The 17,140-nt window shown below is 38.0% G+C and overlaps 2 protein-coding genes across 2 annotated transcripts in view; one reads left to right on the top strand and one right to left on the bottom strand.

The window, feature by feature from the left end:
* The first annotated feature begins 1,381 nt into the window (after nt 1-1,381).
* On the top strand, nt 1,382-16,228 carry LOC124154591. The gene is made up of 5 exons (XM_046528419.1): nt 1,382-1,913; nt 3,135-3,315; nt 11,760-12,306; nt 12,419-14,397; nt 15,085-16,228. Exons 1-4 carry the CDS (start codon nt 1,649-1,651, stop codon nt 14,372-14,374), a joined length of 2,949 nt encoding a protein of 982 aa, XP_046384375.1. The 5' UTR covers nt 1,382-1,648; the 3' UTR covers nt 14,375-14,397; nt 15,085-16,228.
* The window catches only part of LOC124154593 (histidine triad nucleotide-binding protein 1-like), a 32,398-nt gene continuing 20,741 nt past the window's right edge, over nt 5,484-17,140 (bottom strand). The window contains exons 4-5 of the mRNA XM_046528422.1: nt 7,106-7,187; nt 5,484-5,985 (exon numbers count right to left, since the gene is read on the bottom strand). Of these exons, the coding sequence (XP_046384378.1) occupies nt 7,108-7,187 (80 nt within the window). The 3' untranslated portion in view covers nt 5,484-5,985; nt 7,106-7,107. The remainder of the gene's footprint in view (nt 5,986-7,105; nt 7,188-17,140) is intronic.

The following is a 17,140-nucleotide window of genomic DNA, read 5'->3' as shown; positions in this document are numbered from 1 at the left end:
GTAACTTTAAGGGAAAATAGGGTAAACGTTGCAAGCCTATATGCAAAATCTACGATATTCCTTAAGTTATTTCTGCAAAAATCAGTCGTGAGGATCTTTCATTCTGAAGGAAAAGAAAAAATAACTCAACATAAAATCATTAAAGGTGGTATTGGAAAAAACAACTACCCAAGGCGTACTGAGTCCCGCAGTACATAATGTTAGTGCCTCGATATTAAAGCTATTCAAAACTTTTTAAGATTTTGATTACAAATCGAATCAAATCAATTCTCCTTAAATGTTTTGAATCACGAACACATGTAAAATGTCGTAAAATTTCAACAAGGGAATCAAATCAAACAGCAAATATTCTTTTTCAAATCAGATTTGAATCCAAAAATACAAATATACTCTTGCAGAAAGATGTGGATACATTAATAGGCATCGTTTAAACGTAACTAAATCGGAGAGGAGGAATTTTATCGAATTGCTATAGCGAAGAGTGACTCATGAGAATTCGATTCGACGACGGGTAAAATGGATTAATGATTGTTTCACGTATATTCTTTCGCAATAATACTGATGCAAGCGGCCCATATTTTCAAAAACACTTTCGCCGCAATAGTCGCAAAATGCCATAACTACAGAGAAGTAAATTGCCTCTTCTTACAAGACGCTGAAGAAGAAAGCAGAAAAATTCAAGAGAAAGACATATCACCATCCTAAAATGAAGAGAGATAATGAAGCGAAGCCGTTGGTTAAAGGTAAATCATGGCGGGGAAATAATGCGATGAACTAATTGCCGCGTTCTCAACTTGTGCTGGCAGATTTTTAGTGCACAGTACGACTACAGTGTTATAAAATTAAATGTAATTGCACTTTTCCACAGTTACTTTTAATGCGTATGACGCGTTTCGCCTCACAGAGCCATCGCCTGGTCCAAGACTGTCCAGATTTAGAGAGTCTTGTACCAGATGATGGCTCTGCGAGCCGAGACGCGTCATACGCATCAAAATAACCGTGAACAAGTGCAGTTACATTTTATTTCGATACGTCGAACTTCCACTGCGTCACGCATAAATCGGTTGAATCTGTTTCTTACGACTACATCATTTCAAAGGCATGCGAGTGATATGAATGAATTGAAAAAAATACAAATGTGAAATGGTCACATCGTCCAGGTGAAAGAACGAATTTTGAAAGGAAACGACCCTTGGCCGAAACATGTCCAAGCGAAGAAGGCAAATAAATAATTAAAGGGTCGCTCTCGGCAGGTGTTCTTCTCCTCGTCCGTTGCTTAGTTCCCCTTCCCCGTTCAAGACCACGCTCCTTATTATTCCCGCGTCTGTCAAAGGGTGTTGGGAGCCTGACCCCGAATATCCTTTGAAGCCCGTCAACACGCGCGTCACCCACAGACATGCGCACATCCGTCGATCGGGCACGTACGGCGGGGAGAAAGACTCATTGCTCTCCTCCTTTGCCTGACCGTCCGAGCAAGGTGCATCGGATTGCAGCGGCAGCAATTACGGAAACTGGAGTTTTCAAGCCTTATTAGGGGGGCCAAGGAGTCCGCGGTCCAGGGACACGGGGGGGAGAGTGGGGGAGGCGGTTGGTTCGGGGGGGAGAAGGACAACACCGCGCGCCCCTCCCCCGTCGGCTGCTGGCCCAGATGATCCCGAGGATGCCGAGCAGCGAGGTGGGCGGGCGGCGGACGGAGCCTGTCTCCAGGGGGGCGGAGTCCGGAGCGCGCTCCCTCGGCCTTCGCCTCGCCATGTCTCGCCCCGTCTCATGGACTCTCATACTTCTGATCGTGGCGCCCTGCCGTCGGGCCGGGGATCTCGCCTCGACCACGACACCCGAGAACGTTTCCGAATCCAGCCTCCCCGACGCCTTCACCGAGAAATATCAGCCCTCGTCCAAGAGTTTCGTGGCAGGTAATCAATCCTCCCTTCATTGCATCCCAACACTTTCGGGTCGCAAGCTATTCTTGCCCACGCCTCCTTCCCTGGCGGATTTTTGAAAGTAGATTTTCTTAGATAAAAATATATTTCTATGCATCTTTGAGACGACTGAAAAAATAGACCTGCTGATTATATGGAATCAGTGATCCAAAGATACGGGCTGATTCCAAAAAATCGCATTTCCCACCCTATATTTAAAGGAAATTTACCTCTTTTCGGTAGTTCTGGAATAAATATTTCGATTCTGAGTGTCATAAAAAAGGTGATTGGGTCAAATTCCAAAGTTTACCAACCATGCTAACATATGTTTATGTTTTTCTATCTCCGGAGCGGCACATATCGATTCCCCTTCGCCCTACAACCCCCTACCCCTACCGCGATCGCCCTGCCGCCATATTGCAATCTGCTCGTATCTGCACCGCTATTTTCCATCCTCCGTAGCCAGGGATTCCTGGATGCTTGGTTTCCATGGATACGCTGGACGAGATCGATGGAGAATGACTTTCGTTCCTCGGTTACGATTCCAGCGTATCTGAATGCATTTTGAGATGGCTGTTGTTTACATTTTTTCCCATGATTCTTATCTAATCATTACGCCACTGAATTACGCCCGAAAATAACAAGGAAAAATATAAACATAGCAGTTTTCCGTAAGGTAGGAGTTTTTTAAATAACTAAAACACGACAGTTTAACCTGTTCCCCGTATTTTTCAGCGACCAACAAAACTTTGATGGAAAATAAAAGTTTTTATCCATGTGATTTTTATTTATTGCGCCATTTAATTATTTTTCCTGATTAAATGATAAGAATAAACGAAATATTTCAGTCAATACATGTCAAAGCAACAAAAATAGTTTTAAAACTAAGCAAAAATTATGTTTGTTGAGCCATTTACATCAATTTGGAGTTTTTTTACATGAAACTTCATCTTAATATATTTGAATTTAATTTATGAACGTACTAATATCGATTACAATTTCTCCTTATCAATCAACTATTTTTATCCTAGTGCACAAAGTAATAAACTTTAAAAACTATATCTGCAATATTTCAGTCCATAGCTATACAACAAGTTCACTAAAATTTTGTTTACATGTATAACATAAAATTAAAATTGTGCAATAATATAGTTTATACACTATATCACTCATTTACTTCTTCTAAATTTCCTCCTTTTATGAAACTAAATGCAGAATGGTCCTTTGCTAAACCCCTGTGGCGGAATGTGAACAGTACAGTTCCACAAATGCGAGAAGGTGCAGCCACTTGGTCTGACCCAGATTCCGGTGTGTGGTGGTTATTTGGAGGCCACAGAAATGCCATAAACAGCAAAATCTATCGGGCCAATAAGGACAGCATTATGAAGAAAAAGAGGTGAGTGAAAAAATAAAAAACAGAAAGAATATTTAAGCCGCTAATTAGATGCAAATGTGTCCCTAAGTAATTGATATATCTTAAACCTTGACACACAAAAAAGTTGACTTCTCAAGTCTATTAAGTAACAGCTTAAGATTATGTAAAATATGTACAGGGTACGCTTTTGATGGTGATGGATTACATGGAGAATGACAACCACCATGGTTAGGGTTTCAGAATCACAAAATAGAAGAAAATGCCACAATTCCCTACCTTAATTTTAAAACATTTAACCTACATCATTAGGAAGGTAAAAAGATAGTCACAATAAGACTTTATAAACTCAGAACATAAAACTAACACATAATCTAATTGAAGAGACTATAACAAAACCTTTGATAAACAACCACAGAAAGACAAATCTTACTACACTGATGTTGAGTGGTAATGATGGAAAAATTTCATACAGTAAGAGATAGTATTGAAACAATGAAAAAAGCTACAATAAACTCTTGTGCAAAGATGAACCTAACGGCTGATTAGGTTCTCACATTAACACCCATTTAAAAAACAAAATGGGAAAAAACAAACCATTCAACTGTCCAAACACAAGGAAGATCACAACCATGAAAATATTCAAAGCACATTGAAAAAAAACTCTCATGGAAAGATGGGAATAATACAGCAGAGCAATAATGACAGGATTAAAATGAACTGTTTGCTTAACTGTTTGTAAGTTGTGCATGTACAGTACATACGGTTCACAAATTTCCTGGGCCGTTCATGAAGTGTTTGGGAATTGTTCGCACACTATAACCTGGTTCCCGCGAATGGCCCATGAATGGAATGCCTCGTGCACGGCTCATGTACGGCTTCTGCACAGTTGGCCAAGAACGCTTCCTGAACAGATTATTAAATTCAATAGCCCAGCCCATTTCTTCAACAGTTACTAAATGTAACATTTAATTAATGCTATTCAGATTCACTGTTTTACATAAATGATAAGCATGAATTAAAAGAAACATGAATGAGTGCATTACAAGGTAAGACATTTAAAATTAGGGCTAATATGTTCAAAAATTCAAGTGCTTTTAACTCCGTGTGAATGTTTATGCTGAGTTATTGATGAAATGTGCAAAAATTGCCAAATTGGTATAATGAGGGTAATATATATATTCACATTGACAGTTTTAATAAAAGTGTAAATATATAAGTACAAATGTGTTGAGGTTGCTATGGGGTTATGAGGTTGCATTTACAACAATAATGTGAGCAAAGTAAATAAAGTGGTGAATGTGTGACTTTCAAATACAATCCAGAGCTTCAGTAGTGATGGGCAAAGTCGATCATTTTAGTGATTCAATCATTTTGACTCGAGTCACATAAGTGACTCAATCAATTGATTCAATCACTATGATCGAAAAGACTCAAAGGAGTCATGATTGAAAAGACTCAAAAGGAATCATGATCGAAAAGACTCAAAAGGAATCAAGATCGAAAAGACTCAATCAATGGATGTAATAAATCACTTTGAATAATCGAATAAACACTGCCTCATCTGCGAAGAGCATTGGTAACGCTGATTGCTATCCATATTATCATTTCATATATTATTTTTATTATGAATTCCTAGATGAGTAAATTAGATTTCAAAAATGAAGGAAGTAGTGTCATGAAAATATTTGGGAAGGCAAAACTACCACAGTTTCTTAACACTAATAAAATAATTTCTAACTATAGTTGATGAAAATATAACACAAAATACACCACACACTATGCATGAACCTGATCTGCAGGATAATTTTATGAACGGCTCAATAAAATGTAACCAGCTTTAACTTCTACTTCTTAACGTTCTCCTACAGGAGTCATCTTAATATTTTCCTTTTACGTGTATTGGTGTTATTAATACTGATAACTGCTGGAAAACATTTAAGAAAAAGATTACACAAGTATTCAGTTCTTCATAACATAGTATTTAATTTTCTCACAACTATTTCTGCCCTGAGGAAAAGAGATCAAGCATCTATCGTTCCAAATTTTGAAACAAACCGGAAACCGAGATGATTGATATGAAACCGGAAGTCGGAGTGATTGATGATTGATTTGTTTAACGAAATGAATCATGAGTCATTTGATTCACCTAGTGATTCAATCTTTTTGATCGAATCGTTCATGATCGACCCATCACTAAGAGCTTGTGCAATAACTAAAGTACAGCAAATAACCCCAGAAGAAGCTTGAAAATCTTAATTCCCAAAGAATTGAGAGCTCTTCCTGAACAGTTTAGTTTCATTGGTATGCAACACTTCAGTTCAGCCAAACTACAGTTTGTAAATATATCTTCAACAGCTTCCTGATCAAGCACTGGTATTATTGAATGGATTTCTTTTTCTTGACCTCAAATATTGATGATTAACTTGGTGTATAGGTCTGAGAATGATATATAATTGTTATGAATGAAAAGGTTGCATACCTGGTGAAAACAAATTGTTCAAGAACCATTCCAGAAGTGTGACACAAAGTGTTCAGAAACTGTAGCAGAAGTGTTCATGAACTGTTGGGGAACCGTTCATGGAGTGAATTTTGGCCCATTGAAGTGTTACAAACTGTTCGAGTAAGCTGTTCATGGGGTATTTCCCTGCTGTTCATAAGGTGTTTTCAGATGTCCATGAAGAATTCGTTTAACTGTAAAGGAAGAGTTTAAAATTATACCAATGATGATTAATGTCTTGGATTGTAGGTCGCAAAAAAATACAGAAAGAATTCAATTGTACACAAATGTAAAAAAAGAGACAAGAATTTTGGCATATTATTTATGTAAAATTGAATTATTTTCACATATATTCTTTTATTGTAACAAAACATTGTAATCTTTCATTCCTTTAAGCATAGGCTGATTAAGGGGGAGGGGGAGCACGAAAAGCCCCCCCAGACGCTTGAGAAATAGACAAGATGCAGCTTCGTAAAACCACTTGTCTGTTTCTACACACTTTTATTTAAACTGACCATGGTTTTGGCAACTCGTGCCATTATCAAGGTACATATATGCTATAGCCTTGGGTGACAGCCTTTTTATAGTGGTAGAGTTTTTCAGGAGGGAGGGAGGGTTATTGGAGTGTGTTCATTCCAAGGTTATTGATGACGTCAATGGACGATGGGTGGGAGGTAGGGTAATGTTCAGGAGGGGTGAGTGGAATGGGAACATATGGTCGTTACATAACTTAAAATTCGCGGGGCAATTAACAATTTCAAACTGTTCTAAGAAATCCAGTTTCCACCCCTTGTCATGTACATGTAAAATTTTTGCATCAAAACAGATACCAATTATGGTCCATTATATTCAGTGACAATAGTTTAAGAGAGTAAGTAAAGAAATCTCAGCATTGCCCCAAAGCTTTGAGTAAGTGCCTCATAGTCAATATTGCACAACTGTCACAAAAAGGAATGTTTTCTCTGCCCGGAGCTTTTCTCATAGAAGAATCTCAACAGTTAATCAGTTTAAATGAGCAAACTATCAGTCAACATTTACTCAAGCTTCAAGGGCTCATTGCTATGTTAGGAGTTAACGACTGACTTTAACCGCAAGTGGCACATTTGCATATTTCATCCTTTGCGGTATGCTTCTTTCACGTCGCATGAGTCATGGGTGGTGGTATCACACGTAATTTATAGTAAACTGAAGAGGATAATGGAGATAATATATAGATTGCACTGAGTCCATCAGATAACAAAATGTGTCACACAACTCTTCAAAATAATAATTCATTAAAAAATATTGATAGTGAAATTTTCTTTGTGAACATACCCTTAATTCCACTCAGACCAGGTTTGCACCACAACTGTTCCAAGTGAATTAATGGCACAACTGTCTGTTAACACAGGTCCATCTATGATAAATAGGAGACATAAACAAAATTTTTCCATCATGAACATTGAATAGAAGAATTCTAACACTAACATGAATAACAATTAAGGATAACACATCTCTCCTGATTAACCTTCATGGGAAAAAGAAAAGTGGCCACTTAAAGAAGTTACGGTTGCAAGGTTGCAAACCTGGCATGCACTAGCACGATTTGACGTACATACACATTTCAAATTATGTCATGTAAGGCAGTGAATTTCTGGAATGCATGATAGCACCTGTTCTAATTTCGTTCATGCATTGCACACCAGATTGAGAAAGAAATAGTTCTGAATTGTGCGATTACATGCCCCGCATAAAACAACATCCAAGAATGAGCAGTGGTGGTTAGCAGCCCTTGAAGGAGGTGACGTGAAGGCCAGACGATGTACATGGTAGAGCATTAGCCACTTGTATGGATTTAACAATTTCATGAATTTATTTAAAGCCATTGTAACCCTAAGTATTCGACTGCTTGACTTGCAAGGTTATATATGCACTAATAAAGTAAGAATGATCAAGGTATGAATGAAATCATGATAAATCAGCACTTATATTATATTTCCTGAATATCAATTAAGGGCATGCTATTCTACCTCGCATCTTCATATTTTGATTTCATGTGTGAATGTTATGGCCAGTGGTTTAAATGTAAAAAATATTGTTAACAAGTAATAGAGGGGTAGTTATTAGAGAAAACTGAGCTATCACAAAAGCAAGGAGATCAGAGGATAGGGATATAATGTTCAAAGGATGCTCCTTCAAATAATTTTTTTTCTGGAATAGAAAGGAGCAATTCCCAAACATCATTCAAAAACATTTTGTTAAAAAAGGCCATGGACTAACAAAGGATTGACCATTGAGAGAAAAAAGTGACCGCTAGCCATTGAAGGAGGTGGCAGCTGGAAGAGAGTGAATTTATTTTTCAAATAGGGAATACATTTAGTTCCAGAGAAAAGCAGTCACTTAATCCTTGCTAATTACCTGTGCAATTACATGGATGGACATTGAACAATCACTTCAATAGATGCACAAAATTAGAACAGGGGCTATTTCCTGGACATACATTTGTGCAATTTTGGATGCTGGCATGGTGAACTTTTGATCATGAATGTTTTTACACATCCACTCACCAAGGTAAATGCATCATGTAAATCTCTTTAAAGAGGTAGCTACTGAAAAGAGGCAACCATTTGGACAAATTTCATGGTATGTTCATCGAATTCTCAATAATTTCACCTACAATTTATTGCCATGAGTCCTATGCCATTCACTGGAAAAAAAATATTAATAAGCTGGTTTAATGTAGCAGCAGGCACTGAATGTTAACTACTTCCAACACAGATTCCCTCACAGCAAATCATATCAGACATCCAAAACACAAAAAATGGGCATATAATGGGCCAATCTAAGGTAAAATGTCAATTCTTATTATAACTTATCTTCTTTGCATGAAAATATTGCTTTCAAGAAAAAAAACAAATAATGATTTTGCTGTTTTGTTTAAATTGTAAAACTGAAAAGGAAAATTTCAAATATATTACTTCAATTCCTCTACAAAATATTACATCAGTAGAATTTATGCTTGAAGGCATATTTTGCTGGGTATTATCCTTTGCTAAGACGAAAAAGTGGCAATGTGACACCTTAATCATAATCTGTGACCTTTGGTCCCAATTTAATTCTCATTTTTTATTTAATCTTAGGCATTTCAAAGCAATGAGTAGGATTGCACTTAGCTACTTGTTAACACCACAAGTAGCCACTTCCAACCTCTATTCAAGGCCTTCAATTGACACTAATAGCCACCTATTCTGCTCACTAGTGTCTACAGCTTAATTTCATTCCCTAGAATCGGAGGACTCAATAACAGCTGAGAGGCTAGTAGCTACAGAGGTCAAGAGTGGGATTGTGTGTGTGCGTGGAATAACTCCTAGAGGTACAGAGAGCTAGTCATAGCTCCATAGCCTATGTCTGTGGTGAACGGAGTAGCCCAAAATGTATAAAGTTTTCTCTCAATATGTATTCAAGTCATCAGTTACTGCTTGTCGTCACCCCTTGTAGCTACGCTATGGCTTGCACAAATAGATGAAATTGCTAGGACCCCAAAGATACCATTTAAAATCAACACTTCCGTACACTTTGGTAAAAAGAGGAAATTTCAGATAACAGTATTTTTTATTATCTAACGGTAGAAAAAGAAATCTCATTGTTTCATCCAAGTAACTAGGAAAACTAAAAATAAAAAGAGCAAATTTAGAAATATCTGAATTGATTGTCATGCTATTTTTAAGGACATAAGAATTACAAACTGTCAAAGGGCAGGTATTTCATTATAAAATTGAATTAAGATGTTGGTTTTCTTACTGCCTAATGTTAATAGCATCTACAGGGACAGATCCAAGATTTTTTCTGGGGGGCGGCAGATGGGTCCGACAGGTAAACGATTTTCTCATTCTTGAGATTAAAAATAAGATACAGCAATATGTACAGTACAAAATATTCTCTTCATTATAATATGAAAGCTAGTCACATGAAAGTAAATGGCTGAGGCTCCGCAATACACAAAACACAACAAACGTAATGATAACTGTATTTAAAAAATTGTCTATTTTTTAAGCGTCTCCGGGAGGGGCTTGTGCTCCCATACCCCTCCCCTAAATCTGCCCATTAGCCTTTATATTCTTTTGATGTTTACAAATTTTAGAATGAATGATTTTAGCATGATAAGAATAAAACTGCAAATGGGAAGAAATAATAAAGAGATTTATTAGAATTGTGTGTATATGAACACGCATTGTCCATTTAGCTCAATTGATTTCACCTTAAATATGCAATTTCCTTAAGACAGACATCAACCTAGCAGAACCTTAACAGGAAATCATACTCTAATTTATTGCTGCTAAGCCACATATTAAAACTTTGATAAACCTTCATTTCAAAGGTATCTTACATAAATTAAAAGTCAATACAGTGGACTCTTGTTAATACGAACAACGTTATTACGAAGTTGTCGTCATTACGAAGCAAATCGTTGGTCCCGACGAAAAGGCCTATCCAAGCTATACGATAAGAAACGTTATTACGAAATTTTCGTATTTACGAAATTATGAACCTCAGTCCCGGTAGTTAAAAAATGAACTTTATTACGAAGTTCCGTGCATAAGCAATGGCACTTAGGTGGATATTGACCACGTTAAGTTTTTATAATCGCGCCACGTTTAAGTCTTCCTCGTGTACTGTGACCAAGAGCATCAATTATGGTTCTTTCTTCACCATACACGCAACGTCATATAATAAGCTTCATTCCTGGGGAATCATGGTAACTGACTCATTACAGCTAGTAAATTTGATGTAAAGATAGCCCTCTTCCTACGCACATTCGATTTACGAGCTTTCAGAGAAACCAGCATTCAAAAATTTCAAATTTCGAATTTGGCGCCTTTTGATATGGCCGTTGCTACGTGGTGCGGCGTAGAGGAACTCGCACTCTGGGCATAATCTGAACAAAGTATCATTGAATACGGTGTGAAGTTAGGAACTGTTCAGCGTTTTGCCCGTTCTTCGTTGCCACCAAGAGCAATTTTTTTTTGGCTCCGGCTGAGTTGCACGCCCAGCTAGATCAGTTCGTTACAAGCGTGAGTTAGCGCACAATTATTATGCAGTGTTGCATTCTGCAGGACAACCATACTCCTTGATGCCTAACATACTGTCCAGCCGGCGAGAGTTGCCCGATGATGGCACATAAGAGGGGCGGGTAACCCTGCGCCAGCACGGCTTACAGCTAATCGGTCCACCAAATGCACCTAACACCATTGCCTAGTCATACAACGTCAAATGCATTAAGATCACCGAAATAAGCCTGATCCACCAAAACATGCCATTTCTTCGAATCACCAAAACAAGTGATTCTTCCTCTAGGTCCTTTATGCTCGTCGTCCCTTCCGACTCCTTTCTTCACGGAGCCCTTTGCAGGCGTTTTCCTTTCTTACCTGGCAATGCTGCCCCGACCTAGACCATTCTGCCTGTCATCCGACAACTCTCGGCGGACCGTAGGTTTATCAACTTAGGAACAAGGTATTGGAACGCATCTAGTTCGTATATCGGATTTACTGTATTCGGGAAGATATCAACCCTCGATTACGTCATGCCGCATTCTTCTGTTGAGAAACTGAAACGAATTTTCCTGTTTATAAATATTTCCGCGTAATTTAATCGCGTTTATCATGTACAGTTTTTTTCGAAGATTCCTAAAAGAAACGTTCATACGAACTTCGACATTACGAACCACCGGTTTTACGATCCCGTGACTTCCGTAATAGCGAGTCTAATGTGAATGAGAAGTATGATGCTCATAGCTGCCATGGATCTCAATGGCCAGACACAGAACTACTTTTCTTTCAGCCAATTTAAAAAAAATAACTGACTGTTACTCAAAGGTATTTTATTCCACTATGTGGTGAATAATAAAAGTAATTATAGCTAATAATATGGTAAATGAGGCTGGACAGGTTTTACATAAACTCAAATGTTTCCCTTCAAACTCATTTTTCAGGCCTGAAAAGAACTCCTTCAAATACAGTACCACCCTGAAGCCCCTGCAAAAGGTTACCACAAAGTACTTCAGTGATTTATGGCACTACCAACCTTCAGAGAGATTATGGACTAGAGTCTACCCATCCACATCGTCACTTATTCCAGCACCTGGAGGCCCTGACCACCTCCTAACGCGTCCCATCTTGTGTGGCGGTGGAGGCAGCAAACCAGAAAAAAGTGTGACATACGAAAAAAGGAAGACCAACCAAGGAGAGTCCACGCAAAAAATGGGGAATGATACATTAGCAGAGGACAGTGTCCAGAAGAGCCGAGGGGATGGTCGTATTATGGCAGTTTACGCACCAGGAAGTAAACCTGTTGATACCGTATGGCTACTGGAGATGAATGACACCAGGCTATGGACCACTTACGTTTGCTGTGATGATGACACTTCGACAGCTGAGAAAAGTGATAAGATGACTGGAGAAAGAGGAGAAGCAATCACAGAGAGTGGCAAGGTGCAAGGGAACCACTCAATAGAGGAAACTTCAATAGAACAGAAAAATGTAAGCAATATCTTCCTTTGGTGTTACAATCACTCTTTCATAAACATATGAGACAGAAATATAAAATATAGATACACATTATTATAAATTTGAAATGGATTCTTTCCCACAGGCAGCATCAGATGAGCAAAATATCAGCAGAAATTCAGCAATTGAAGAGGGTCCTCCGACATTCTGTCCTGATTTTCACACCCTTACCCGACCCCCTATCACATGGTGTGATAAAAAGTCACAAGCTTTGTTTGCACTCGATATAACCAACTTTAAAAAGGGTTCAGACGATAAGAATTTAGCTTACAGAGATTCATTCAATACATCTTCTAATCAGGATAAGGCCAACAACACACAGACCTTCAGAAAAATAAATAAAACTATGAGTTGGATTCCTCGTTTGTGGCGTTTCGACTTGCGCTTGACTCAATGGGATCATGTTTCCATTGAAAATCTAACAATGCTCTCAACCTTAAGAAGATGTGGTAAAGATACCTCCTCCATGCATTGGACATCATTGAGCAAATGTCTAATACTTATATGCCCTGCCATTGGCAGTCCATCGTATGTATTGAACACATTTTCATTGTGCATGGAAGATGGAGAGCCAAAATTTGAGACACTTGGCACAATTCAGCTGAGTCAAGGAGCATCTCAGACACGACGGTGGGCAATTTCAGCCGTAGAATCCACTGTCACTGAGCGGAAATATCTTCTGCTGGCATATGGGAGATTGCTTGACCTCTGGGTTCTAGAGAAGGGTTCATCTCAATGGTCACCTTTAGAAAACATATGGCAAGGAGCAGCATTGAAATGGTTTCGATCTAACTCAGGATTATATCATTTGCAAATCATTGAAGAAGGCTTGGGAGATGATAAGAAGCAAAATGAAGAAGAGGAGGAAGAAACAGAGGAATTAGAAGAGGGGAGAGCATTGGGCATTGCACATGTAGGTGAGATTGGCTTACCATCGAGAGGAAAGATGCAAGGCAAAGGTAACCTCCATTTAAAGAGCCAAAAAATTCAATCAAACTCCAAAGAGAGAGATGGTGTTATGGAGGTTTTCATGGTAAACCCAAGGGATGGATCAGACGTCAGTTTACGTGAACAAGGATTATTCATAATACGTATTTCTGAGGACAATGGTACCATTTTCGGCCATAAAACAGAAATCCACCAAGTGGACACCAGCAATACATCAGAAATAGGAAAAGAGCCTGAAACAACAACTATGCCAAGTATTTCAACAGAAGAAGTCCTCAACACATCCACAACCGCCGATTTGAAAAATGACAGTGTAATCTCAAGAGCCTTATCAACAGATCAAATGGTAATGACAATGCAAACGACACCCAGCCCACCAGTAAAGGGAGATGAGGGTGACCCAGGAGCTTACGACCAAAATCCCGGGGATGGTGAGGACGATGATGATGAATGGAGTGCCGAGTTGGTATTGGAAACAAATGGCAGCTCCCCTGTTCTGAATGCATCCCTTCTGGCTTTGGTTGAGAATGAAAACCATGATGAAACGACAGGAAAACTTACGGCAGATCTTAATCAAGATACTCCACAGAAAGTAGATGAGAGTAGTACCTCAACTCATGACAGCACAACGACAAATGATATTTCTGCTGAAATTCAGCCACTTATGGTGGAATCAGACATAGACAATTTAGATCCAGATCAAACAGAAAATATTCAGGTTGTCCGTCCATTATCAATTGCAGAAAATGATGTGGAAAGGGGTGGTATAGCATTAGGTGCTTTTGGTAGTGATGAGGGAAATGGGTATCAGGGCACAATACTTTTCTTTGCAGTGTCCTTCTCCATGCTCATGCTGCTTATTGCTATGGTTTTTCTTCGCCGCTGTGTAATAGTTAACTGCCATTTTGCTTCACATCATTTGCCCCATCGATGTCGAAGTAACAGTAGTGTGCTGCTTAAAGAACCACCTCCAATAAGGTATAGTGTAATTCCAGATGAGGTCTGTTATGCAGGACTAAACTCAGCCCCCATACCTGCTCCAGGGTCCCCAATGCCTCCTTCATCAATCTTAAGCCGGCCTTTGACCACTTAAGAGGACAATGTCACTGATTATCTGTGAGTATTACTTAAGCTTGACATCAAGCTCGCTCTTAAAGAACGGCTTCAAATAAATATACATGTCTATCTGACTTAAGTGTCTCTCTGAGAATGCTGTAAAGTTACAAATGTACTTTAAAAAATTATCTAACTTATACGTCCCTCTGAAAATGCTATGAAGTTCACAGTGGCAAATATTTTTTAAAAATGTATGCTTAATTCACTGGAATTTTCCAACTCTCATCTCTATATCAGGGTTCTATAAATATCTCTCTAAAAATAGGTCTGCATATGCTAAATCCACAGCATAATGTTTTTCCCAGAATCGCTTTCTCCAAACTTAAGCTTAACTTAATTATATTTTGAAACAGCCCCATAAAGATGCATGCATAGGTATTTAATTACAGCAACTTCATTACTAGTCACTCTGCCACTAATTTATCAACAAGAAATAGATTATGTAAACAATAAGAGACAGAATTTGAAAACAATATGCCGGTACTTTAACTATTTAAAATAAACACCCCTCACACAAACTAGCCAATGAAAATTCTCAGGAAGTCCTCACTTCAACTTTATTACGAAATGAAAAAATCAATGCTCTGAGTGATTAGCATAGTTAGGAATATTAATTATTTCATTACTTTAAATAGCACTACATATTTGTCAATATTCTTGAATAATTCTTTTTCTTCTTCAATGCAGTGTGAAGATTAATAAGAAGAAGTAACAGTAGAATCAGAGACAACGATTGAGGTTTGCATTGCCTTCATTTTTAATACTTTATACTGCAAAGCTTGATTGTCACAAGGGGGCATGGTCAAGATAATGCTACAAATACTTTATATTGATTAATCATGTGAAACAACGATCTATTCTTAGTAGTTTTTTTTCATTCAGCATCTCCAAAGTACAGCTTTATAACTGTTACACATTTTTAAGCTTTACTTCTATCGTAAAACAAGTATTCGAAATAGTTTGTTCTGGCAAGAATAGCAAGAGAATTCCATCCTAATTTTACAGGACTTATTCATAATCTTTCATATTCAACTTCATTTTATCTACCAGACTAAGTAAAGAGAAAAGACTTTATGATAAACAAAGTATGTGTACCTAACTAATTTAATATACGTAGACCATGTCCATTTCAGGATTTAGGCTTCATTCTTGTTAGCTAAGCCTAATGCCAATCTGATGACATTGTCAGCTCAATTTAAGTCCAGCCCAGTTGAAATACATAAAAATTACTATTTCTCTGTTATAAATATTTGGCTGTATTAAATTTAACTACTAATTTCTTACTCCATCCCTATTATCACTGTTATAATGGCTATTTTAAAGGGCATATTAATTTTGCTATATATTGATACACATTTTTATGGCAAGCTTTTATAAGACTGGAGATTTTAATATTATATACTTGTTATTAAAAGAAATGCTGTCCATCACCCTAATGAAAAAACTTCACAGTAGCTTATCAACCAGTAGTTCACATGAAGTTATAAATGTTCGACTACTGGAAGTCTCGGGAATTATTTTCTTGAGTAGTACATCTGAGACAGTTGTTTTTTCATTAGGGTATCAACATGAATGTCTCAAGTATTAATGGTTGTGTGGCATTTGTCAAGGATGTCGAAAACAAAGACTAATATGTTATATGAAGAGCTTTATGATTGATTTTTTGGCTTGTTTTTGAGGTAAAAAAATAAAAAGCCACCTTTGCTGTGAAGGCCTGATTTTGAAGCACTTTAAAATAAGATGATTCTGGCACAGGATTACCAATATGTAAAAATTTTTGTTTGATTGTAAATATGAAATCATTTTTAATAAAATTCTTAACATGCATGGACCTATACTACCGATTCTTTCATAAAAATAGATCTTTCCGGTATGTCAAGGTTAAAAAGGTTGGTAAGATAGGGTCTGCCCTAACGATGGAGACAAATGAATGGTCTGTTGCTAAGGAGAATATTCTCCTCCAGCAGGTGTTAATGATTGATGGCTGATATCAATTCATAAGAAATTTCTCTCCTTCTCTATAGTACCTCTGAATCAGTGGCATGGTGGACGTAGTTTTACAAGAGTGTTCGTCAAGTGTCAGTGGTCTTAATCCCTCTTCACCTCATCTATGTACTCCCTGTCTAAATTTCTAGATATTTGGTACGTGGAATACCCCCCTCACATTTCTGGTGTCTAGATGGTCGAGTACACGGCTGGATAGTCCTCGGAATCCTCAGGTTATATATGGTCCTTCGCAGATACGCAATTATGGGGGGGATGAGGGGATAGATCCCCCTCAAAAGCCTCAGAGAAATATAAAAAATTACTGTCTAGCTTTCATATATAGCAACTGCATCTGCTTAAAGTTAAATTTTAAGTGCCGAAATGTTGTATTATATATTTTCAAAATTTTCCCAAAAGTTACCTAGGTAGGTCCCAAGCATATTCCCCAAAGCATATTCCTAGCTATGCCACTGGTCCTTTGTAGAATGGAAGTAGTTCATACCCCGTTCGTACCTTCCGATTGTTCCTGCACCCAGTCATTCAATAATCCATTTCAACCTCGGGTCATCGCATTGGTACTTCTCTCAGTTCCTTAGGTTCTCCTTGAGCTCTTGAGATGGTCAGTATACCACAATCATAGCAATTACTATACACCCCTGTGGGATTTGGCCTTTCTTTGGATCGTCATTGGTGAGGTGGCTACACTTATTTCTCCCGCAGGGGAATCTGATTTCAAAATTATATATTATCTGTAACA

This window comes from Ischnura elegans, chromosome 2 (assembly GCF_921293095.1).
Source record: "Ischnura elegans chromosome 2, ioIscEleg1.1, whole genome shotgun sequence".
Classification (NCBI taxonomy): Eukaryota; Metazoa; Arthropoda; class Insecta; order Odonata; family Coenagrionidae; genus Ischnura; species Ischnura elegans.
Note: the sequence above shows the minus strand (reverse complement) of the source record. Positions and strands in the feature narration are given on the sequence as shown.